General features: G+C 42.5%; 2 protein-coding genes across 3 annotated transcripts in view; both read left to right on the top strand.

The window, feature by feature from the left end:
• The window catches only part of ikbkg (inhibitor of nuclear factor kappa B kinase regulatory subunit gamma), a 37,971-nt gene extending 26,630 nt beyond the window's left edge, over positions 1 to 11,341 (top strand). The window contains exon 14 of the transcript XR_012594887.1: positions 11,281 to 11,341. The gene's annotated coding sequence lies outside the window, so the exon portion shown is untranslated. The remainder of the gene's footprint in view (positions 1 to 11,280) is intronic.
• Positions 117 to 26,632, top strand: ap4b1 (adaptor related protein complex 4 subunit beta 1). 2 transcript variants are annotated; one of them, XM_074643188.1, is made up of 13 exons: positions 117 to 335; positions 5,524 to 5,748; positions 5,854 to 5,984; positions 6,332 to 6,479; positions 6,978 to 7,263; positions 7,784 to 7,882; positions 8,096 to 8,207; positions 9,580 to 9,663; positions 9,872 to 9,975; positions 16,459 to 16,666; positions 18,196 to 18,510; positions 23,320 to 23,472; positions 23,729 to 26,632. In XM_074643188.1, exons 1-13 carry the CDS (start codon positions 214 to 216, stop codon positions 24,235 to 24,237), a joined length of 2,496 nt encoding a protein of 831 aa, XP_074499289.1. In that variant the 5' UTR covers positions 117 to 213; the 3' UTR covers positions 24,238 to 26,632. The 2 variants fall into 2 exon arrangements, with proteins under 2 accessions (XP_074499289.1, XP_074499290.1); XM_074643189.1 differs by lacking the exon at positions 117 to 335 and adding an exon at positions 2,195 to 2,448.
• Positions 26,633 to 26,699: the final 67 nt, after the last annotated feature.

Raw genomic sequence — 26,699 nt, 5'->3', positions numbered from 1 at the left:
AGTTTGATTAAGAAAAACATTTTGTCTGACCACTTCCATTGCCACCATCATCGATGCTTCTGGGTAAATGTCCCAGTAAGACACGCAGGTGAGGAAGCATTCATAACACCAGGAGCTGGAACAACTTAATTGAATGCCGCAATTAATGTTATTGATTACACCTGTGTAGTAAAATGGTTTCTATCTTCCTACATAGAGTTTAAATAAAGCTTGATGATAACTTCCAAGACCAGACTGATAACATTGAGAACCCTGGGCAGCTCCCCCATCCCTGGTACCAGGATCAGCACTTTGGACAACGGCACCACTTTTACACAGTTTACCGGTCATGAGAGGTAAATTACATGTATTTAGCTGACACTTTTTCCCAAAGGGACTTAGAATAAGTGCAACCAACCGTGTGGGTACAACCCAAAAAGTGCAAGAATCATGCAAGTATATCAACTTTTGCAAATATGCTCTTGAGAGTACTACTCAGCATGTGAAAACAGTTGCATAATGTCCTCTGTGGATCTTAGTTTTACAATTTAACATTGATGGTTAAATAAGGTATTTTGGGCAATCTCTAGCTCACCCGGTGGAGCGTGCGCACCATGTAGGCTGAGTCGTTGGCAGCGGCCCGTGTTCGATTCCAACCTGTGGCCCTTTGCTGCATGTCATCCCTTCTCTCGCCTCCTTTCCTGTCATTCTCCAGCTGCACTAATAAACACAATAAAAAATAATCTTAAAAAAAACAACAACAACAACTCAGGTATTTGTTAGCCAACTCAAAAGCTAATCTGTGTGGTTTGATCAGATCTGATTGACAGCATCCAGGCAACAGAAACAATCAACCCCACGACTATCTGTGGTCAGATTCTGATTGTAATGTTGATTGGTGCACAGAAGTATGTGAGCCCCACCCACTTTAAAGTTGTGAGCAGAGCAGAGACAGAAACAGCAGAGACAGACAGTACATACATGTAAAACAAGCAACATGGGTCCAACTTTAGCAGAACAATTTTATGATCTCATGTTTTATGATCATTGTTGTGTTTACAGACACACAGGCACTTCATATGGATGTTGATGATGATCCTGTGTTCTGTCAAAGACTGCAGTAATGAGGTAGTAAGTAACACAAAATGAAAATACTCAAATAAAGTACAAGTACCTTAGAAGTATATTTCTTGTCTTCCACCATGCACTGCTGAGTCCCTGCTGGACAATACAATTGTAAGGGTGGATATTTCAATATTTCATTTAGGAAATAAATCTAAAAAAAATGTCAAACTTGTTGTGATGTAGTGTGAAAGTCGCTGGTATACGATGCTTACAGGTTCCAAAGGTGCTACAGGCCTGCTGGGAAAGGGAGAGAACACAAAAATCCAGTTTTGGCTGGACAGGAGATGCAGCAGCAAAGGACTTGGAAGTGCATGAGAAGGAGTTTTGTCCAACAGTGATACGGACTATAATCCCTGTGTGGCTTCTAGAAACTCTGGTTGTGGATTTGAAACTACTTCAAATGAATGCAAGAAATAAAAATGCAGATTTAGTGATTGAGCTTTATGGGTATGAGGAACAGACTGTGCAGGTTTTTACAGATGGATCGAAGGATCCAATAACAGGAAACACAGAATCTGCAGTTGCAGTTGACACAGAGTTGAGATATGCATATAAGTGTATATTTGAGCTGTGCACCATTGTGATGGCTTTAGAATGGTTTGAACAAAACACACCAAACAATGTCCTATAGTCTGTGATGATTCAGCCTCTGCTCTGTACAGTCAGATGCATCCAGTAATCATCAGGATTTACTTCACAAAATAATGTCAGCACACTAAGAGTAACAAAACAGGGCACTGAGGTCACACGTCCATTTTTTAGTTTTTCCCTGTTAAAAGGTTTTTTTTTGGTTAAGTTTTTCCTTAACCAATGAGAGGGTCGTACTGTAAAGGACAGAGGGTGTCGTATCATGTACAGATTGTAAAGCCCCCTGACACAAATTTGTGATTTGTGATTTTGTGCTATACAAATAAAATTGACTTGACTTGACCATCATCATCATCATCATCATCATCATCATCATCCAGATCCCGCTTCCCAGACATGGTCCCAGCAGGCCCCATAATGTGATGTTAAATGGTTAAAGTGTTATTCCTCCGCCAGCCAGCAGAGACCAGCAGACTATAACAGAGAGAAGCTAACAGCAGAAGAAGAAATGCGGAAGTATTCATGGTGTAAACAACAACAACCGAGTCATCCGACCATTTGAAGTGTTAAACGGTAATGTTGCTTATTTAGAGTCGACGTGTGGTATTTTAAATGAAGCGTTAGCAGACTGTGTGTGTCCAGCATGCCTTACCTGGGCGGTGAGGACGCGTTGAGGGAGCTGAGGAGAGCTCTGTCCAACCCCAACATCCAGTCTGACCAGCTGCGATACAGGAACACCATCCTCAAAGTCATCAGGTGGGTTAGTCACACAGACACACAGACAGACTGGTCTCCTCCACCTGCTCATCCATCACACACAGCGGGCTGTCCACCTGTTGGGCCTGTCTGACGTTGTGGTCCAGTACTTGGAGCGGCCAAAAATAACAACAACTACCAAATAGAAATGGGATAAATTAACTAAATAAACACACGTTTAACTATTTAAAGGTCCCATATTATGATCATTTTCAGGTCCATACTTGTATTCTGTGTTTCCACTAGAACATGTTTACATGCTGTAATGTTAAAAAAAAACTTTATTTTCCTCATACTGTCAGCCTGAATATGCCTGTATTTACCCTCTGTCTGAAACGCTCCGTTTTAGCGCATTTTGACCGAATTGCAACAGAATTGCGTTGCTAGGCAACAGTTTGGTCCATGTGTACTTCCTGTCAGCTGATATCATTCACATACACTGCAACCAAGGCATATAGAAAGGAGGCTGGGTCACCTGTCATATCTCTGGGGGTATAACACATGCATGGTAAAATCTCGTCTGCGAAATTGAGCCAATCGCAACGCACAACCGCAACTGCGCATGTGTTATACCCCTTACCCCAAGACCCATGTCCGCCCGTGACGCAGCCTCCTTTCCATAGACCTTGACTGTAACCAGGAATAAACTGGGACACATTTAGAATGTTTATGTTAAATTGTAAAATTGTGTCAAGGGTCTAAATATTGTATGTTTGTGACATCACGAATGGACAGAAATCCTGACAGCTTGTTTCAAATGCAGAGTTTCTGAATACAGGCTGTGTGTATTTCCCTGTGGATTGAGTGTTTCGATTCTTTCACATTGTTCATATAGGACTTTAGCCTGCTTTATAATACAAAAAAAACATGAAAATCTCACTTTTTTTATAATATGGGACCTTTAAAGATTCACCGTACAGTTTGACAGTTTTATTACTTTTTTGTGTCTTAATATATTCTTTAAATTCCGAACAAATCCAGTGAAATTGGGGGTAACTTTTGATATTTTACATGTATGTGGGCCTATGTTAAACTGACCATATAATCAATAAGTTTACAATGAATTCAATGTCATATTTGTTATGATAAAAAGGAAGGCAATCCAGGCACTCCAAATATCCAAAATATCAAAACAAGTGGCAACGAGGAAGAGAATATATTAAAAAGCCTTTATTGTAGTGGCTAAATCATTTAAAAAGCCAACATGTTTCGACCACTGTAGGTCTTCATCAGGGCTTACAAACAAACAGACAAGGCGGATGTGGCCTCACCTACAGTCTATGGTATCAACAACCAATAGCAATCACATGATCATCATAATATTACAAAATGTAAACAAAATATCACAAAGAAATAACACAGAAACAAGTAATTCATGTCCTTCAGCAATGAAACTACTCCTACTTTACAACAGAGGCTGCAAAGCAAACATAGGAACCTGTACAGAAAAAAGAGAAATATATAGAATATGTTTTATTTATTACTCAGAAAGCATGTGAAGTCTATATCCTCATTAAGACCAAGATACTTTAAGGCATCCAGTCGATGGATCCAAAAAGTCTCCCTCTGGTAAAGTTTTGTAACCTGTAACTTGTCTGACCAACGGTGTAATATGTTCGATGCCCTCTATGCGTAACAAAGAATCATTATCACCGTGATATATAGATTTCTGACTATGATGGCATATTTATGCTCGGCGAGGCAATCTCTCAGGCGTCCTTTTGTGCAGCCTATGTAGAAAAAGCCCCCCTCACATGGACAAGACAGACAGTATATGACAAAGGTAATATTACAATTAATGAAATCATGTTGTTTATAGGTTTTATCTGTGTTAATGTCAGCAAAATATTTAGTTTGCACCACGTTTTCACAGTGAGGGCAATGCATGTATTTATAGGTGCCAAACGGCTTAGTCAGCCACGTACCTTTTTTATCTGCTGGAAGATATGAATGCATGAGCCTGAGTCCCGAAGAGTAGTGGCGCGTCTAAAAGAAACAATTCAGGAAAAACTTGCCTCAACACAGTGTCGCTCTCAATGATGGCCTAGTTGTTCTCAACTATGTGTTTGATCTGTTAAGCATGAGTACGGTATGTCGTGACAAAAAACTGGGCGAGACAGATGTGTAGGCTCACATCTGATGTGTTTTTTTTAAGGAGGGTATCACGCTCAAGTGACTGTGCTCTATTACAAGCCTGCTTAATCAGCCTAGGTTTGTAAGCTCTCTCTACAAACCTATTAGACATGGCCTCAGCCCGTTTGAACTTGTTATATTTATTATGTTCAAAATGTAGAATGATATTTTTTACTCAATTTTGATATTATTAGTTTTACACGATAGCCTACATAATCTTTCAAATAGGCTTGCTCAAAAAGTTCCTGACTACATATGAAACTTGAAGTAGTTTCACTGTACATTACTGTACACAAATCACCTCGAAATACAGGGTAACATGTTGACACTTTCCTCATATTTGAACTGTCACACATTTCCATAAGAAGTCTGTTGAAGTCTTCAATGGAGTCATACTCAGAATGACCATGACTATGAACATATGCAATTTGAAAGTTGTTTTACTGAACAGTTTTGCAGAAAATTAAAGGAAAAGTCATCTCGAGGGGACTGACGATTTCCTCATATTTTGACTTTCAGAGGTTTTCTGATATATTCAATGTAATCCTGTTCGGAATGAACATATGAAATTTGAAGGTATTTTCCTGTACAGTTTTGGAGAAAATGAAAGGGAAAGTCAAATTAAATGTGCATCGTAACACAATTTATTCATATTTGAACTCTCATAAAAACATTTACTCAAGAGGTTTGCCCACCAAGCCGTTAACAAAAAGCAGTGACATAGTTTACCAAAGTAAGCTCATCAATAAGGTTATGAATAATGTGAACGCTAGCACTAGCAGAGTCAGCGTGCTAAGTTTGGAAACAACTGAAAGAATCAGTTTGGGTTTTTTGAGGTGAAGTATCAAACTATATGTGAGGCTCCAGAAGAGTTTCAGTAACATACTGATAATGACTACCCTTTGTTGAAAGTACGGCTGGTTTCGTCTCTCTCTGTCTCAGGGCGATGTCGCAGGGTGTGGATGTATCAGGCCTGTTCAGTGAGATGGTGAAAGCGTGTGCCACAGTAGACATAGTCCAGAAGAAACTGGTCTATGTCTTCCTGTGTTCCTATGCCACTTTAAACCCAGAGCTGTCTCTGCTGGTCATCAACACGCTGAGGAAAGACTGTCAGGATCCCAACCCCATGGTCCGCAGCCTGGCCCTGAGGAACATGACCAACCTCAGGTGAGGTGCTACACACATTGACCTCAGTACAAGTCGCCACATTGGCCTGTGACTGCTGGAGTAATTTGGTGTTTGACTGTGTGTGTGTCTGTCTGCGCGCTACAGATTACCCAGTCTGGTGGAGTATGTGGAGCAGCCTCTAACAGCAGGACTGAAAGACAGAGCAGCTTGTGTACGACGAGTGGCTGTGCTCGGCTGGGCCAAACTACACAATCTCCAACCCAAGTCTGAGATAGGTAGGATGCATTGATGGCTTTCTTGTTTCTGTTTTTCTTTCCCGTTGTCATTCTTTATTTCTATGTCTATAGTGTATATTAGTGGTGGTTCAACAAAGCCCACGGTTACATTAAGGAGAAGAAAAACATAACCATTTCCAATGTGTCTGAACTCCAAAATATATAAATAAATAGATTTGATTGGTTGATAGTAATGAATGATAATGATAAATCAATCGGTGGGCTGTATATAGTGTTATTTTCACCGCACCTCTACAAACAGTTCAGTCATTGTTGAAGTGTACACGCCTAAATATGTTCTCATGCTTTTTTTTTTTTTTGTATAAACATCCTCTTGATTCTTCCAGATGCTGCAGTGGTGAACGAGCTGTACAGCCTGCTGAGGGACCCAGACCCGGTGGTGATGGTGAACTGCCTCCGAGCTCTGGAGGAGATCCTGAAGGAGGAGGGGGGAGTCGCTATTAATAAACCCATCACCCATCACCTCCTCAACAGGTTGGAATGAAAACTGTTTAAAACAAGCAAGTCTATTTATGTGGTGGAGTGATACGTGTGGACAGCATTGAGTTTTTGATAAATGATGCTGTGCCACATGGCGACATTCACATGACTGACGAAGGCAGCTGAAGTCATTTTTATGCTCTTTCTCATTTTAGCACAAATTGCAGCTGGACCTGTTATGATAACTCATTTTGTTGGACGATATATTGTCCCAGAAATAACTACGATAAATGATATTACTGTCATTTTAAAACAATTTTATGCCACTGATATTATGATAATGAGTAAGTAAGGGATAATGCCCGACGAGGGGTCCATTATCGGGAATTAATGGATGGCGTGGTGGTTGTCTCTGCAAAGTCCATTAAAGCTGAAGTAGGCGAGATTGGAGCAAATAAGATTTAAAAAAAAAAAGTTATTTTTATAAAACGGTCGTTATATCGTGACAGTAGTACATGAAGTCTACAAGTCTCTGTATGTCTGTCCTCCCAGGTTGAAGGACTCTGATGTCTGGGGTCAGTGTGAGATTCTGAGGATACTCGAGCGCTACCGGCCTCAGTCAGAGGACGAGCTGTTTGACATCCTGTCCCTGCTGGACGCCTCCCTGGTCAGCCCCCACCCCCCGGTCATGGCCGCTACCCTCAGCCTCTTCCTCAGCCTCTGCTCCGGCCTGCCTGCTGTCAGTCTGGCGGCCCTGGAGCGAGTACGTGGACCTCTGCTGGCCGCCTGCGGGAGCGTGTCCAGAGAGATGAGGTTCACCGCCCTCTGCCACATACAGGTCAGATAGTGAATAGTTCAAATGTGGATGTAGACGGTGAGAAAGCATTACAGTATGTGTATGGCCCTGTTCAGACCTGGTATTAACATGCGTCCTCAGTGATCGGATCACAAGTGGAACATTTTTTACATTTTGTCCCAAAAGGGCAAAACCTTTGGCCCTACCACCTAGCAGGGGTCAAGCGGTGAGCGGGGGTATGCGAGCCATGCTCACTTTTGCCTCGTTTTTATCAGTTGTGGGTGTCGAATATGGATGAAGGGTGTGTATGAGATAGAAAAAATGTTGAATAAGACCCAATGCAAATTCTAAAAATATTTTCTTTGACTACATTGTTTCAAAACTAACAAACTAAATCATTTGCATGTGTGTTGTCGTGCCGAGGGGGTAGAGACACAGAGTATCGCTTACTGCATCACTATTAGTGAATTTGGGGGTTTTTTTATCGGTGTAAATCTCTTGTCAGATGGATGTGTGGACACATGTCACGAGATATGAAAGGGCGTCTTTTGTCTTCCTCTAGTTGCTGTTGCGTTCTCTCCCTGGCCTCATGGGGGCGCACTACAAACGTTTCTTCTGTGGCTATGCTGAGCCAGCCTACATCAAGCAAAGGAAGATGCAGGTGATGATGCCTGTTTGACTCTGTTGGTTTTCCACAGTCAAATAGGTCTTAATTGTGACCTCTTTCCACAATTTATGTGCCTTTTCTACTCTCACCACAGCTATGCTAAAATGTACTGTTTTTTGTAAATAACGTTATATTGTCCAACTGAAACTAGAGTTGAAACAAATGATGCTGTTTCTAATAGTAAAGCTGGTCCCTTTTTGTTTGCAGGTGCTGGTGGAGCTGGTGAACGATGACAACGTAGTAATGTTACTGGATGAGCTGAAAGGATACTGCACTGATGTCAATGCTGACACTGCTCAGGCTGCAATCTCAGCTATAGGTACACCCACACCGTCATACTATCACGTGGCAGTATAATGCATGACCATGCACACACACACACACACACACACACACACACACACACACACACACACTGTCTTCTTTACCATGTCTTTACAACGAGACAAACACTTCCGAGCAGTCACTTTTTCACATCCTCTTCTAGCTCACAGTAACACACCCTAACACATATCTGCTGTACTATTATTATGGCTTCCTTCTTTCTTTCTTTTAAGCCATATTTCCATCACCAAGAAACGTGCAACAACAAGGCTTGTATCAAATGAAGTTACGCTCATTCATCTTATTACTTACGGTCAGATGTCCAGCTAGTAGTTCTGTCGATGGATGCATGGATGTCAACGTGCAGCCTATGTGTGTGCGTGCGTGTGATAAACTACAAAAAAACAACCAAAACAGGATATGCCGCGTCTGCCAAGTAACTATATTAAAGCCTGTTGAAAAAGTATTTTGGCTCTTGGCGTCCTGAAGCAACCTGCGCTGTGCACAGCTGATACTAATCACAATGACGCCATCAACTGGTGCCAGTTTATTAACAATTTCATGCCATGGTTGGCCACATGGGGCACAAATACCAACCACTACTCACTACCATACACATACATCTTGTAATAACAAATTTAACTTACCCTTTTTTTTATATTTGACTCCTATAACTATCATATCAATATTAGTCTTCATATTAATAGGAAGACTAGTTTTTATTCTCTCCCATTTCTGTGATATTACTCTTTATTCCCAAATGTGTAACAGCAGTAAAGCTCAGGCAGATTATGACTCAGACTACATGTTTCCTATATTACCTAGCTCTGTTCACTCCAAATGGTGCCTCTCCATTCATTTCCTTTCTAACTGTACTTCCTTGCAATGCAAATGTCAACATTATCTTCATCACGTGTGTTGAACAGTAACGAGAGGATGATGAGGAAAACATTCAGCACACACAGATTTGACACAAAGTCAGATCCTCTCCAACTCGCCACAACATTTCCATACTGGGCGACTGATTCTCTTGCTTTCTAAAGGAAATTAATGGAAAGCATTGACATGCCCTCCGTCACCGGATCTGGTGAGTGGAACCGCTGACATGCCACCCTGAAAACGTAAACGAAGGACTGTTCTCGCCTTTTCATTTTGAAAGCAAACGGCCAATAAGGAAACTCAAACACTTGGCCGACCAATCGTGTAACTTCATCACCCAGTCACTCAGTGACAGACTTTTGTGTTTGTCGGACTGGCCCTGTTTGGTCCAGCCAAAAATCTCATCACCCAGTAGTGTCGGGACGATAGACTTCCTAAAGTCATAGTGTCACTCATATCCTGTGTTCTTCTGTGTGGTTTGGGTGCAGGTCGTATTGGACGAAGCTACAGCGACAGATGTCTGGAGATCCTTACTGGACTGCTCGGGCTCAAACAGGAGCACATCACTTCCGGTAATGCTCATCCCCCCCCCCACACACACACACACACACACACACACACACAGTGTACTGTCAGTGTGCAGCTGCATTTGTGTTTTTTCACCATGCTTTGTGTTCCCCCCCCCACACACACACACACACACACATTGCATACACAGTGTACTGTCAGTGTGCAGTTGCATTTGTGGTTAAGTTCATTTCCTGTTTTTTCACTCATCAGCGGTGGTGCAGACGATGCGTGACCTGGTTTGGGTGTGTCCTCAGTGTAGCGACACTGTGTGTTTGGCTCTCGAGGGCTGCGAGGAGACGCTGCAGGATAGCCAGGTCAGACACCAGCTGCTGCCACACCCGCATACTGCTTAGATGTAAAACAAAGCTTCTTGTTAGAGTGTTATTTTATTATATATATATATATATCAAAGTTTAAAGGCCCTGAAAACTAATTTTCTCAATCAGCTTCTGTAATGGGGTCTTCCATGAACACTCAGTTTTATGGGTTATTTCACAGCAGAGGTTTCTGGTGTTTTGTTTGTGCTCTTCTCATTGTTTTGAAGTGAGTGGGGCTCAGTTGAAAAAGGCCATTATTTTACAGTTCATAGATGGTAAAGTTCAATTTAAATTTGATGAACACAAACCACAACACCCAGTCCACAACTCCTTGATGTTACAGTAATCACACATTGTGTTTTATTAATAATAGTCTAATTGCTTCATTGTTCTTTCTAATAGTCAGTTTTTAGTTACAACATTTCTGCATGTTTATTTCACTCACTACAATCCTTCTTGTGGCTCTTGTAAATCAAACTAGTTAGTACTGTAAGTGCAGTACTTGGGTAAATGTACTGATGGTGGTTCAGCAGGGCTGTCTTCTAATAACAGGACAGCCGAGGGTTAAATCGCCTGCATCAACAGGCATTAACCCTGCTGAAATGTCCTTGAGAAATAAACTGAATTCCTGCCAGCTCAACAGCTCCTGCTCTGTAGATACTCTTAGATTAGATTGGGTTTTAGCGATGTGATGTTGTAAAGTCTGCAAGGAAATATGTCACACCAACTGTTTCACCCTTTTATTCCTCTGCTCTCTTTCTTTTTTGCTCTTCATCTTTTGTTTTTCATGAATGTTGGTATGTTCCTGTCTCCTTTCACTCTTTTGTTCTTTTGTTCTGATTTCAGTATTTCTCACTAGTATTGTATCGCATAGATGAGCAGATTGTGAGAGAATGTGCCAGGGCCACAGGTGCATTAAAGACCCTGCGTCACTGGTAGTCATTTTGGTCTCTTTCAGTGACAGGTTGCAGGTTAACCACACCACAGTTCTGCTGTTGGGTGAAACCTGCACTTCAGTATTTTTTTTCAAGCTGAAGGGGAAGAGAGGCTTTCTAACTTCCTTCTAAAGCTCCCAGCCACATTAGATCCACACTGTCACCCATCTCCACTGATATTATACCAAATACTTTAGATAGGAAAACCAGCGACAACAACAGTGGTGGAAGAAGTAGTTGGGTCTTTAACTTAAAGGGTCATTTCTGTCTTTTTCATCCTTTATTTAAAATTCCGAGGAATCATTGAGGACATGCTCTCATTTACAATAATGTCGAGAGTACAATAAAATTGAATAAATACACACAGAACATAATTAAAGCTGCAAGCAGCGTTGAACGGGCCCTCGCCACTTTGCGCACGTCGGGGGTACCCGCTGCCGTGCATTTCCATGAAAGTCGGACACTGCACACAACAGTTAGAGGGTAATTTCTGCGTGGAGCGCGTGGCACTGTAAATGACCTGTTGAGAACCTGTGGGGCATCCTTAAAAGGCACTTCTATAAGGGTGGGTGGCAGTATACCACCATTTCTTGTTGCCAGTAGGTGGCGCTATCACCATAACTCAATGATGGAACGTATATGTCTTCAGGCCGGGACTCTTATCCAGCTTGGGAAATTTGGGACAGATTGGACAATGTTACGTCAAGTTACAACAACCTCCTGTGTCATGTAGAAACATCGAAATTTGCCGCGCCTCCACAACAACACTGTTTCGCGAAAACACAAAAGCTTCGCAATTTTGCATCATGAAGGTGTTGAGATTCTGCTGCCCGACTTTGAGATGGCTCTCTTGAATCCTCTAGGAGAAGTATCGTAAAGTTCCATACCTGTAAAGTGATAAAATGGCGTCTTCTCACATGACCTATGACATCATGAAAATCGGACACAGGTGTGGGGCATCCTTAAAAGGCACTTCTATGAGGGTGGGTGGCAGTATACAACCATTTCTTGTTGCCAGTAGGTGGTGCTATCACCATAATCCAATAATGGAACGTATATGTCTTCAGGCCTGGACTCTTATCCAGCTTGTGAAATTTGGGGCAGATTGGACTATGTAAAGTCAAGTTACAACAGCCTCCTGTGTCATCTCGAAACATCGAAATTCGCCACACCATGCCAACGAAAATATTTAATCCTCCTTTGAAGATGTGAGCAATGACCTACTCGAATTTCGTGAAGATCGAAGTAGCTTTCTCTGAAAACTTGCCTGCATTAGGGGGCGCTATCGAGCCCGCTGGCGACACCAGAGCCCAATCACTACAGAACTTCGAATTTTGCGCCAGTTCTGATGCGTATTCCACTTTTCGTGAGTTTTCGTGCCTCCTAAGTGCCTTAAAATGCGATCTCGCTGCAGAAAAATAATAATCCTTTGAAAAACAAGAGCTTTCCTTGCACTTCGTGCCAGGACACCGTTGGGGTCCTGGCACTTTCGTGCTCGGGCCCTAATTACAAGAAGCAATCAGCCAGACAACAATAGAACAATGTTAAAAAACAGTTACATTCAAGAGTGGAGTAGTTTGTCATCATGGATTTAAAAATCAACTAGAGGTACAAATGGGTTTAGTTTTAATGTATTTTATAAACTGTTCCAAGTTTTTGCAGCACAAACATCAAAAGCAGTTTCCCCAAATTAAGTGTTTGCACTTGGAAGTTTACAAGCCTTAGCCAATCACTTGATCGATTCGAATAACGACTATAGGACCAATTTATTGAGGACGTGATGTATGACCAATGCCTATCGCGTCTTGCTGTTAGAGATGTCCACCCAAACTTTTCATACAAAATGCAATGATGAGTAGAATATCTGTCAGCGGTAATAAATCTCAGGGTGAAGTGATAAACTGAATCTAAGGGTTTGAGAGTGAAGGCAGATGCGTGTCTATAGATAACGTCACCATAATCCGAGACAGACAAGAAAACGGCCTCAATTATTTGCTTCCTACAGAACATGAAAATTAGCACTCCTTCTGTACAAATATCCCATTTTTTGTCGTAGCTTGCTGACAAGTGTATCAATGTGAAATTTAAATGTAAGTTTTGGGTCCAGCCAGATGCCGAAGTATTTATACTCTGAGACCCTGTCAGTACTGAGTCCATTCAGAGTGGTAATATGCAAACTGTATCCACAGCATCTCTTGCTCTAGAGAAAAACATATATTTAGTCTTCTTTGCATTCAGAACTAATTTCAGATTTATAAAGTGTATTTTGTCAAAGGCTTGTTGTAGGATATCAGTGTGCAGTATCAGCAAAGCTATACAGGACTGTGTCATCTGCATAAAAATGGGAGTTACAATTTGTTAAGGAGGACATGATGTTAATGTAAATTGTGAACAAGACAGGACCCAATATAGACCCCTGTGGAACCCCACATTGTCAGTGGTAACAGGACAGAACGATCATTTCCCAGGATCACACATTGCTGTCTATGAGACAGGTAGTCCTGAAACCATTTACAGGATTTATAATCAAAACCAATTTCATATAAGCTCTGCTGGAGCAGAGCATGATCAACAGTGTCACATGCTTTTGTTAGATCAACAAAGAGGGCAGCACAGTATTTCCCTTTGTCAACAGCAGATACGATATCATTTATAACCAAAGTAATCGCAGTGACAGTACTATGTTTAGCTCTGAAACAAGACTGGTTTGTATGATTTGAGCTGATTATTAACTAAAGACTTTAGCAAGACAGGACAGTTTGGAATTTGGACGATAGTTATTAAGATCGTTTTTATCACCACCCTTGTGCAGTGGGACTACATGTGCAGTTTTCCAGACCTGAGGGATAACTCCAGTAGAGATGGAGAGATTAAAGAGATGTGTGATTTGTTCAGCAATAAATGGGACACAGAGTTTTACAAAACAAGGATCTAGTTTATCCTCCCCAGTTGCTTTCCTGCAGTCGATAGCTTGTAGAGCGTCCTTAACAGCAGTGGTAGTGACAGCCTATAGGGTGAACTGAGAGGTGATGGTTTGAGGAGGGCGCCTGAGCCAATGGCTTAATATTAAGAGCAGATCCTGAGTACATATCAAACGGATTCCCAGCAACAAAATGTGTGTTGAAAGAATGGCAAATCTCTGAAGTCTTGTTCACTAAGCAGGCATTAAGTTTAACCTAAGAAGGAATAGATACAGATGATTTGTATTGATTTACATTTACTGCTTTCTAAAAATGTAGACAGGTCTGTAAAGTGCTGGAGATTAATTCAATGTAGCAAGTGTCTTTTGCTTTTCTCAAGGAGGAGTGCATTTATTTCTGAGTTGCCTGAAAGTCAGCCAATGGGCTGCCTCACCAGTACGCCTCCCTAGAGCCCGAGCTTTGTCCCTTGCCTTGAACATCATTGATAATTCTGTGGAGAACCAGGGGCTTGATCTATCTTTAACTCTAAAGCTTTTTGAAAGGTGAATGTTTATCAATTATAGCAAGTAAGGAGTTTGTAAAATATTCCAATGCCAATTCTACGTCTGGTATTACAGACATGTTTTTGTGTCTAAGTGACTAATGGAGACAGCAGTTTTTGTAATTGGTCCAGTATTGAGGGAGAACGCTGCAGACAGCAGCTGCTAAACGGGCCGCAATGTAATCACTCAGGGCAACTCCTCACCGTCAATGTTCGTCCACTGAAAGTGCTTGTTTTTGCCACTGACAGGCTCAGATTGTTATTAATTAGAAATGTCTGACAACATTATTCCACAGTGGATGTATTCCACTATTTCACTGGTAACACGTCACCTCGCCAGATTTCACAACGAGACTTCTCCTTGAGCGTGACTCTTTCCATAATGTCAGATACTTAATAATAATAATAATAATCAGAGCCTGTCATGGCAAAAAACAAGCACTTTTAGTGGACGTACATTGACAGATAAGAATTGCCCCGATATGATTATATTGCAGCCTGTGAGTAGCTGCCATCTAAAATACCAAAAGTTACTCTTAAGTAAGAGTAGTAATACAATAGTGTATAGTAACACTCTAATACTCTGTTATAAATAGTGCCCGGACGGCCTGTTTGGTAATCTAACCTAGGATCATATGGTTCTCAGTAAACCACTATCTGATTGTTTGATAACTTTCATGTCCACAAGCATGTTTTTTGTAGACTACAGCAAAAAGAAAGACTTTATTGTCAGATCAACAAACACGGAAGCTTTTTTTCTGTGAACCAATCATCATAGTTCTTTCCTCCTCCTCCACCAGCACTAGCCTTGCTTGTGTTTGCATATGGAAACACCACTTTGCATTTGTTATCTTTCTTTTTTTTTTTTTTACCTCTTCAATCATTCTGTGTACAGACAGAAAAATAAACGATGTCATCGGGGCAGAACAGTCAGTGTGTTTGTGTAATCTAAAAACAGTCTCCAGGTCTCACCAAAAGTTTTTAGGGAGCCATTTAAAGAGAATCTGATTTTCTCAAGTTTGATGGAGTACAACGCCTCAGCAATCCATCTACCATGGCGAGGAGGGGAGACGTGTCTCCATATGAGGAGACTAAGGCGTCTGGCTAGCAGTTCAGTGAAGGGAATAATCCTCTGCATGGCTATTCTTCTTCTTATTATTATTATTATTAATATATGGAAAAGTTGTCCTCCACCTGGATTCCAAATATGAGAGGGGGTTAGGATCTACGGGAATATGGATCTTCCGGCAATCTTTCGCATCAAGGGGGCCCATAGAGCAGACGCAGTAACGTTTCCTTTAACCTCGCCTCTCAGCCCTCGGTCCCTCGGAGCCCTTGGGCTCATTCACATGAACGGAGGAAGGAAAATAACTCTGGATTCAGCTATTAGTGCATTTTACAAATTTTGGGACCTAATGACTTGAATAAATGTAAGTCTATGGGTAAAAGTCTTTTTGGGCCCAATGGCATCACGTGACGGACACGGATATGGTTATAAGATGGTTATAATTCCACAGTTTGGCCACTGTAAAATTGGCTTCAAAGCCATTTAGGCTGCCATTTATAATAAATGTATAACTGATCTCCGGCGGGATTGGTTACTCTTCTTGCTCCTGAAAGAAAACGAATGGTAGCTAGTTGGTGCCTCTACCCGACTCACTGTGGTCAATGTGTTTTTGCCCTTATTAGTTTGGTGACCTCATGTATCTCCCAGCACAGCTTCGCCCAACTTGAAAGGTGTCCTGCAGAGTTTTTTGTAAACTCTAAAATGTATGTTTACATTCAGCTTTTCTCCCCAAAAACACATCTTGTGAATCCACGAGGCCTAATAAAGATGTTGAATGCATTGCCTTCCTCATAAAACATTTGCAGAGACGATTTTTGGAAGAATTTTGAACCTACATTGTTTACATACATGTGTTCTTTCTAGCAGTCTTCTTCCAAAAATCCACGTACCTAAAGGGACAGCTTTACCCTGAGCAGAAATCTGATCAACCAGAGTAACACAAATCATCTCAGTGGGTGTCCGGGGCCTTTTATATTTAGTCTAAATCCTCTGCTCATTCTCTCTATCCTCCATTAGGGCAGGCAAGCCTTGCTGTGGTTGCTGGCTGTGTATGGGGAGCGAGTCTCCAGCGCCCCCTACACGTTGGAGGTGTTCATCGACGGAGTGAGGAGCGAGGCCTCTCTGGGAGTCAAAATGGAGCTGCTGACGACAACCATGAGGCTGTTTTTGTGCCGGCCTGCTGAGACACAAGACATGCTTGGAAGACTGCTGCACTACTGCATAGGTAGGTGTCTGTGTGTGCGTTTTAGCCTTGACAGTGAGGACATTTTGGAAAAGTGAGGACATTTTGGCCTGTCCTCACCAAGCGGTAACCTCTGGTGCTGAAAAATGAAGCCAACGCGGAAGTGCCAAAAACTGCAGTTCCACAAATGTCCACTTGAGGCTGGTTCCAAAAAGCAAGTCAATATACACAGCAGACCCCCCCCATGTCTTTACAGTAAACATGTTTACAGCCTGGTACAAAAACGGTTTGGGTTTTCTAGAGCTAATTTCCCCTTTCATGACAACTGTACGGTGGGTGAATTTTTATATAACTCACCCGTTTAAATTATATTGAGGCTTAAATTGAGGCATAATTAAAGTGGAAACCAAGTTAAGCTAGTTTTACTAAGTGGATTTCCATTCTAAAGAACTGTTATACAACAAACATAACAAATGTCAGCATTTAAAAGAAAAAAGAAGATCCGTTTCATGTTTTGTGACAAGAGCGCCGCCACGTTGCAGTACTCTAGTTTGTGATGTCACGAGGTTGGTCGACTCGGTTAAGTTACACAGATACAACGCTAGAGACCGTGAAATAAGGAGACTTAGGAGACACAAGACAGAAGAAAACAAAAAGGGGGGACACTATTGTATTGTTCCTGGATGTAAAGTTGAGTTTTACAATGTTAAAACCAAAGACAAAACAGTCCATCTCATAAACTGCCGCTGAATCGGAGATCGGTACAGCAACGCTGGCTAGTAGCACTGAAAGAACCCTCCGACAGGCACTGAGTCCAGCTGCAGCTGACTGTCTCCCCGTCTCCGGTCCTTTCCCCTCTCTGATCACCTGTCTGTTTCATTCAGACTGTTCAAAGACAGCGTCGCTAAGAAAAAATAAACACCCAAAGCACTACTTTATTCTGAAGCCCACGTTATAGCGTTTGTTCACATAACTTGCCGGTAGCTTCTGCTCGCTAGCTAGCTACCGACTCAACATTAGCATACCAAAACTATCATCACAAAGTAAAACTTATCACCAAAGCAAACACTAGAGACATAATCGGCCTCAAATCCCTCACAGGGTTATACTCCCAAGCCGACGGACACCACGGTGCTCCCCCCCGTCCACACCGCTCGGAGCTACCGCTGACAGCAGCCCACCGAGTCGGTCCGTGAGCGTGTTGATTTGCGTGAGCAATATTCAACTTCTAGAGCAGAGTTCTCGTCCACGAGCTCTCTCTCGTGATGGCCGGTCTGTGTGCTGGCTGCTTAGTTCTATACACACAGGTGCCAATCTTTGCCTTTCCCTATCTATGTTTTGTTTCTTACTTGACGCTGCCTGTACAACTCTCAGTTATTGAATCGGTGTGCAAGGACTTATATTGTGTGAGTGCACAGGTGATATCTGCGCATCTGAAATAATATCATTAGTTCGTAAGCATGTTTTATCTGACATAAATCTGACGCCATATACAAGGTTTTGTGTGTGTGTGTGTGTGTGTGAGGAAGAGAGAAAGAGATGACATTGTCAACACTCTCTGTGTTTTCCAGAGGAGGAGACGGACATGTGCGTGCGCGACCAGGCGCTTCTCTACTACCGCCTGTTGCATTGTGGGATAGAAGAGGCACGAAAGGTCCTCCAGGGTCGAAGGTCAGACCCTTCCCTGGGCGTTCTGATTGGCCGCCCCGCGGAGCCCATCAGCCAGTGGGCATGCAGCTTTAACACTCTAGAGCCTCTGAGGCAGGGCGCCGTAGAGACGGAGTCCGCCAGCAGAGGAAGCCCTGAACATGTGACCTTTGACCTAAAGCCTACGACTGACCTCTCGGACACACTGAACTGTAGCCAAATTGAGAAGGTTCATTCAGGTGAGTGAAGTGAGTGAGTGAAATCTTTCTGTTGAGTATCTTATACAGTGGCAAGCTGCATGGCTGTGTCAACGGGCTGATGACAGAGCGTGAGGAAAACAAATTTTTTCTTCTGCTGTTGCTATGTGCTTATGGATGTCTTCTTCCAAGGCCTTCAAAATTTAGATTGAATGCGCCTGCTATCTCAGAGACTAATGATGTCAATTCAGTGGGCAACCTCCAGGTCTGAAAAGTGAAGCCAATGCACCTTAAACTTGCATTCTTTCTAATAGCCAGCAGGAGGCGACTTCTCTGATTGTATAGAAGTCTATGAGAAAATGAGCCTACTTCTCACTTGATTTGTTACCTCAGTAAACATTGTAAACATGAGTTTATGGTCTCAATCACTAGTTTCAAGTGTTCTTCAATACAACATGATGTTCATTTAGTAAATTATGGTCCCACTTAGAGTCAAATAGACCATAAAGCAGGGGATGCTTTAGGGCGTGGCTACCTTGCGATTGACAGGTCGCTACCACAGCGTTGTCCGTGTTGTCATCTTAGAACTTTAACCCTTTCACAGTGTGTTTTCTGTTCATGAAAGTTAAAAGATTTTGGTCGCCTAAAAATGTCTTATTCAGCGTTTACTTAGGGTTTTACTTAGCTCCATCCTCTCGTGTCATTTCTGGTTGCAAAAAACCAAGAGGGTGACAGCCAAAGTGCCGACCTCAAGGCTTCAAAACGGCAGTCCACAAACCAATGGGTGACTTCACGGTGACAACGTCCACTCCTTATATACAGTCTATGTGTCAATTAAGATGGATAAACTAGTCAGACTCTTTTACTTAATTTATTTAGACAGGCAACTATGAGTGCGATCAATGGCTCATTACATCTGGTGAAAAGGCAAATATGGAGCTTCACAGGTTTTTCAAGTCTGACTTGTCTCAGCAAGGCAGCTACTAGACATGAACTTATTACCGGAGACAGATATGCCCAAAAGAACAAGATTAGCAGGTCTACAGTCACGCCGGTGGCTCTGTAAAGCTGTACTTTGAGCTAAACGCCCATGTCGTCATGCCAACATGGTCATAATGATGACATGCTGATGTTAAGCATGTATAATGTTGACCGTGTTCGTCATCTAAGTAAGCATGTTAGTTTACAAATTTCATGGCAAGCCCAGCCAAAAAAGCCATAAAATGTCAACCTGCTGGTGGTGCTAGAAGGTGCCCTTTCACCAATGCTCAATGAGCCAGAGAGAGAGAGAGAGAGAGATAGAGAGAGGGAGAGCGCTGCAGTGGTTGAGTGAGCTAGAGCGTGAATGAAGAGAGGGAGCACAAATAAACACAGCCACACCTCCACACAGCCCCTCAGGAAGGTTCCGCCTTGTCCGCTCGGTCAAACTGACACACCGATAGCAGATAGAGAGACGAAGAGCAGGGGAAACACTGAAGCACATAAAAACACACAGCAATGCAAAAACCATTGATCATCAAATGCTGTGGCTTTGTATCATAGACACTAAAGGGCGCCGGAAGTAGGGGGGCCAAGGGCCCATTGGCACAACATAATGTTGCCACCATGCTTCACAGTAGGTTTGGTGGGTTTTGGGTGGTGTGCTGTGTTGGGAGTTCAGTCCGAAAAGACCATAAAACCTCTTGCCACATGGCATCAGAATCTTCCAAGTGTTTCTTTTGCAAAGCCAAACAAGACTGAGTGTGGCACTTTTTCAGAGGAGGCTTCTTTCTTGCCACCCTGCCATGTAGGCCAGCTTTGTGTAAAGCTTGTGAGATCGTTGTCACATGCATAGACCCACCAATCTCAGCCATAGAAACCTTCAAGTCATTCAAAGTTGCCTTTGGCCCCTTGGTGGCTTCCCTGAACAATATCCTCCTGGCTTTGCTATCCAGTTTGTAGGGACGGTCCAATCTAGGCCAGGTGTAGGCGGAGCCATACGCTCTCCCCTTCTTGATAAAGCTCTGAACGGTACTCAGAGGGATAGTTAAAGCCTTTAAAATCTACCTGTATCCTTCTACTAACTTGTTTCGTTCCACAACTTTATCCCAAAGCCCTTCTGAAAGCACCTTTCCAACCACGGTGAATTCTTTGCGTTACCATGCACGACTAGTAATGGAGTCCTCAAGGAACAGACAGTTTTATTCTGAAGTAATCAAAAGCACAACAGTTGATGTCGGATGGGGACCAGGTATTTACTAATTTCAATTATTGTAATTAATTTAAAGTTATTTTCACTTTGATGTTGAGGGTGTAAATACTGCTGAAAAAAGTCTAATCCCAGCTACAGCCGTGGCAGCAGCCAGTCATAGCAGGCTCTGCAAATTATCTTAACATGGTTTCTAGAGAAATGTCATGAGGCAGGCTCTTCAGGTCGGTGAACATTACTTATACTAATTCACTGGCTTCTTAGTGAGCTGCTGGTTTTTCTGGTTTTCATAATTGTAATAAATTGCTTAGAGCAGGTGCCGGTTTAATGTATGCCTATTTCACCCTGGGGGGTCCGATGAGAAGCGATGATGACATGGACGCAGAGAATGCCGTTCAACTACTACGGTTGAGCTTATGATATGATTTTTATCTCATGCACGCATACCATGACTCGACTGAAAATGGAACTGCTATAGGGGCCTGCAGCACAGCTAAGGACCCAGAGAAGACCCAACAGCATTATGGGCTGCCTTAACTATGCCTGACTGGGGAATTTAGTACAATAATTGTTTTTTGGCCTGCAGTTTCTGTACTGGGACAAACAGTCCTCACCTAATGGAGTGTCAGTGCTGCTGGGTATGTGAACAGCACGAAAGGAATTGCAGGTACAGAACTAATGAAGTCTCGCGCTCAAGCCAAAAAGTATAGTGGTATTAACATAATTGTATATTATTATATTTCGTTTTTTGAATGATGATATCTTGTGCCTACTTGCAGTAGGTACTGTCCCTTTGTCAGACCGTTCAGTTCAGTTAAATTTTACTTTGTTTTGGCATTATAATAACCCATAATTACAAAGCAAGAACACTTTTTGAATCTTTTTGCAAATGTATTAAAAATAAAAAAACTGAAATATCTGATTTACATACAGTAAGTATTCAGAGCCTGTGCTACGGCACTCCAAACTGAGCTCAGGTGCAGCCGGTTTGCTTTGATGAACCTTCAGATATCTCTAGAACTTGACTGGTATTCTCGTGTGGCAAATTCAATTGATTGGACATGATTTAGAAATGCCCACACCTGTGTATGCAAGCTTCCACAATTCACAGTGCATGTTAGACCAAGCCACAAAGTCCAAGAACATCTGGGAAAACATTGTATCAAGGTGTAGATTTGGGAAAGAGTATAAAAAAATGTTTTTCTCAAGAGTACAGTGAGCTCCATCACTGGATCCTTCCTCGAGCTGCCTGTCTGGCCAAACTCAGTGACCTGATAAGTAAGACCTCGGTCAGGAAGGGGACCAAGAACTCAGTGGCCACTGTAACAGAGCCCCTCTTCCTGCAGAAATGGAAGAAACTGTCGGAAGGACAATCATCTCAGAAGCACTCCGTCAAGCAATACTTCGACATTTTAGGGAATATGCTCATTGTTGAGAGTTAGATGAAATTATTGATACAACTCTCTGTTTGTGCGTTCGGTATAAAGGTGGTGCCAGCTTAGCTTAGTAGAAACGCTGGAAACGGGTAGCGTGGCCCTGTCTGAAGGTAACCATGGCCCGATGGCTTTTTGTGGCCACCAAGTTTTATCAGGTCTCTCTTGAGAATGATTGCATTATACCTTTAAGTTGCAGTTACATTGCCTTTCCTGTATTATTTTTACATAAGTTTACAGTTGGGCCCCCAAAAATATACTTTAGCCACCAAATTTAGGGGCCGATGGGGCCAGTGCTTAAAATATTAGTGTCTGTTTTTTGATACATTCACAAAAAATATATATAAATAGGTTTATGCTTTGTCATTATGGGTTATTGATCGTAGAATCCAATGCAAAAAAAAATTCAAAAATATAGATTTGAACTCATTTTAAATTAAATCTATAACGCATCAAATACTGTGGCTTTGTATCATAGACATAAAGCCACTCGTCCAAGGTTTCTGGACGGAGGTTTTGGATATTCTGTATTGTGTTATGTGTGAGGTTGCCTGTTTGTAACCCTGGAGAATGTAACCTAAGCAACACGTTTAAGAAAATGATATGTCTTCTTTACAAGCACAACATACTGTAACCTAATCAGTTATTAGACCAAAGCTACACCTCTGGCTTGAAACACTCCTTTGAGAAGAAGTGGAGATGTTTTATTTTCTAGAGGGGGACTAAAGGTCTTTCTCCCTTAATTATATTTGCAGATGTCAAGATGTATGCATATTCTTTTAACTGTTTGCTTAGATGTTTATTTTATCTCTTTTTTCTTTTACTTTTTAAAATGTGGTATGCCCTGTTAAAGGTTGTTAGATTGCGCTTTGTATACAAATATATATATATATATATATATATATATATATATATATATATATATATATATATATATATATATATACATATATACATTTAAGAAATAAAACACAATAAGTGTAATGAGTAAAGGGGTCTGAATACTTTCTGAAGCCACTGTAAGCTTACTCTTCTCCACTGTGATACTACTAAGGTCCGTTTCTGGGAATGCAGTGCCATTTTTAATCACAAATCTCTCCCTCTGGCGGCACTCATCTTAACTCCTCTCCCTCGGTCCCTGATGCTGCCTCCTTATCTCTCTATTCTTTCTTTCCTCCCTCCCTGCATCCTCCCATTCTTCATCTCTTCGTCCTTCCGTGTCTTCTCCAGGCTCAGACAGTGCCCGTGGCTGTACAGACTCCTCCCCTGACGTCCCGACTTCCAGCGTCGCGGTCCCCCTCAGTTTGTCCCTCTCCCCGGCTCTCAGCCCAGACGAGTTTGAGCGTCTGTGGCTGCAGCGACAGGTCTCTCATGATGAGCAAGGTGATTAAATGGAAGAAGATTCTCTCATGCCAAAAGCCTCCTCTTCATGGGACAGGTTATTTTGGTTGACAGGAGCAAACAGGCCTGCCATAGTGTGAAACCTCCAGCGGTGGAATGTATCTAAGTACATTTCCCCAAGTACTGTACTTAAGTAGAAATTTGATATCTTCTGTTCATGCCACTTTATACTTCTATTTCATTTCATCTGTCTGACATCGGTTTCTCTGACTTTGCTCCTTTGTCTTGTTGCGGCCAGGTGCTGAGAAACGGGAAGAGGATGAGGATTATGTGTGCTTGGAAGAATGCATCCAATGCCCTGCGATACCTCACTGTTCACCACAAAGCCTTCAGGCTGCGATGCAGCTGGTCAATATCCAGACACTGGCCTTCACACCGCCGCACGCAATCCCCTGGAGGGTCTACCTGTACACACACACCCAGCACACACACTGCGGTGACACACCCCACAGCACGCTCATAGTCGGCGAGCTGCTGTACACCGGAGAGACAAATCAGAGGATGGTAGTAGTAAAGAAAGGGATGGATGACGGAGACGTGGTGGAGGGCAGGGAAGAGGAGCAGGTGAGAGAGGGAGAGGAAGACGCAGCCGATGAGCTGAGCGAGAGAGAGTTGGTGAGAAAAGATGGAGAAGAGGAGGAAGTAAAAGTGACTCTGAAGCAGCAACCAAGAGATGACAAAGCTCTGAAGGGGTTTCTCTCCATCCTTACCACTGTGCTGCACACACTGTCCTCGGAGAGAGATTAAATATGCATTAACACACACATACAAATAGACATCATTGTACTGACTGAAAAGACGCTCACTGACCACACTCATTCCCTAACCCTTATCGTCAGGCTCTAATTGCACACAGACAGAAGGCGAATGAATGAGCGGTAAAACCACTTTCACTTTTCACATCGCACATTTTAAGTTGTATCAACTGAAATAATTGAGGTGAGAGTGGAGTCTTTACAGGAGTAAAACCATAAGTTAACAAGACCGTATTTAGTAAGTAAACTTCAGCTGAGGGCCATTAAACTTTGCTGTCATAATACATAGATTAAGAAAAGAAAAGGTTAGGTAAAGGTTTAGACCAGGGGCCTCCAACAAGTAGCTCGCGAGCTACCAGTAGCTCACTACCTGTGTCTGAGTGGCTCACTAAAGGTTACAATAATATGGACATACATTTGATAACACAAAGTCACATTGTAAACCAGTTTAAATGTCTATCCAATCAAATTGACAGACATTGCGCCCCCCCTTCTGACCCAAAATGATTATTTGCCAATCGGCCGACAATTAAACAAGTTGCGCTGCTTTCAAATTTCATGACATCAGCGAGGCAGTAACATTAGGCGATGTTAGCAGACCAGCAAGCAAGCGCACACCAGATTTGACAAAGTCCGCAGAAAATAGTTAGGCCAATAAAAAGCAAAAAATATACTATTTTAAAGGGACTCCATGTAAGAATCAGAAATTGCTTGTTAACAGCGACACCTGTGGCCGTTAAGTCAACGAAAGTCAGCGTCCTGTTGCTCGCGCTTGTGCACGCTCTACATATACATGAATGAGCATCGGTCAAAACAGTGAGGCGACACACGTCAGCTATATATCACTCTATATTTCACCTGCTTGGCAGTAATGTTAGCTGACCAGACAAAGGTTTCTCCATGAATCGATGCTGATACTAGTGTTTCCTGCTTCAGCCTCCTGACCGTGGTAAGAAGGAACAAGGAAAACACCGGAGTTTCGGTCGGAGACGATAACGTTACTCGCTCCGGTGCACAGTCTATTCACTCAGCAGCAGGAAATGACACTGGAAACCTCTGTTGGTCTGGAGGAGCTGCAGCATTTATTTCTGCACAAACGTCCACCTATGGCGGGGATTGTAATGGGAGGCGATGACTGCGGTGGCTGAAACGTTATTAAAGAACCATGAAAGTAAGACAGAAATTATGTCCGCTATTGGCTATGTACAACTTTGTGGTGCTATGTGTAGCTCTCTGCCACTTTAAAAGGACTGTTTGTAACTTTTTAAGCGTATAAATGTAGCAGGCTCGCATATGCGCGCTCGCGTGTGGCCGGAGCCTTGTCTCCGCTGCCTTCTCTCCTTCACTCAGACAGCGCGCGTCCTCCACCTCTAGACGTGAACGCGCGCTCAGTCCACACTGCAGAAGAGTTAGTTTAGCTCTGAGAATATCTAGTGAATGCACAGGGGACGTTTGTGCAGAAATAACTGCTGCAGCTCCTCCAGACCAACAGAGCTTTCCCGTGTCTTGTGAAGTGACGGAGCTCTTCAGAGAGTTACGTTGTCTTCTCGTTACCGACCGGGTGCCGGTGTCTCCTCTGCTCTCTCCGGCTGTGGGCGGAGAGAGCAGGGAGACACGCTGCAGAGCCCTCAGCCTGCACTTAGGCAGGAAAAGCCAACACTAGGATCAGATCTAAATCATGTTCATGGAGAGACCTTCGTCTGGTCAGCTAACATTACTGCCAAGCAGCTGAAATATAGAGTGATATTGTGGTTTTAGCTGACGTGTGTCGCCTCACTGTTTTGAGCGACGCTCATTCAGGTGTATTTATAGCGAGCAAGCGCGAGCCCGACGCTGACTTTCGTTGATTTCACGGCCACAGGTGTCGCTGTTAACAAGCATTTCTGAAAGTTACAAATAGTCCCTTTAACTTTGTCAAATTAGCTCTCATCATAGCTCAAATTAGAAAAAAAGGTTGCTCACTCCTGGTTTAGACTGATGGAGGATTAGTAACACGGCACAAAAGTCAACTTCTTATTTTTTTCATCTCATTTCCTCTCAGTCCCAAGACGTTTGGCGGTTACTGACTAGCACATGCCCTGACGGAAGTCCCCAAACCTTACTCATTTACAGGATGCAGAGCTGGACAAACAGAAAGTTCTTCTAGTGAATTTTATTTTTGTTGTGTTTTATGCCAAGTGAGCTGTGTTGTCAGAGGCTCCCGGATGTCTAGACTTGCCCTTGAATGTAGATAATTTAAGCAAATAAATGGAAAAAAAAAAGAAATGTGTGGGCTGTCATGACAACTGACTAAATACAAACATTAAACGCATGGACTGACCTTAAAATAACATTTGGATTGTTATGAATTTGTGTCTGTTTTAATAAATCAATATGTTTGTTGGTGACTTCCTTCACTAAATAGACCTATACAGCTACAGTGACTCTTGTTGGTTTTAAGTTGCCTGGGCGGTT

This window comes from Sebastes fasciatus, chromosome 8 (genome assembly GCF_043250625.1).
Source record: "Sebastes fasciatus isolate fSebFas1 chromosome 8, fSebFas1.pri, whole genome shotgun sequence".
Lineage (NCBI taxonomy): Eukaryota > Metazoa > Chordata > Actinopteri > Perciformes > Sebastidae > Sebastes > Sebastes fasciatus.
Note: the sequence above shows the minus strand (reverse complement) of the source record. Positions and strands in the feature narration are given on the sequence as shown.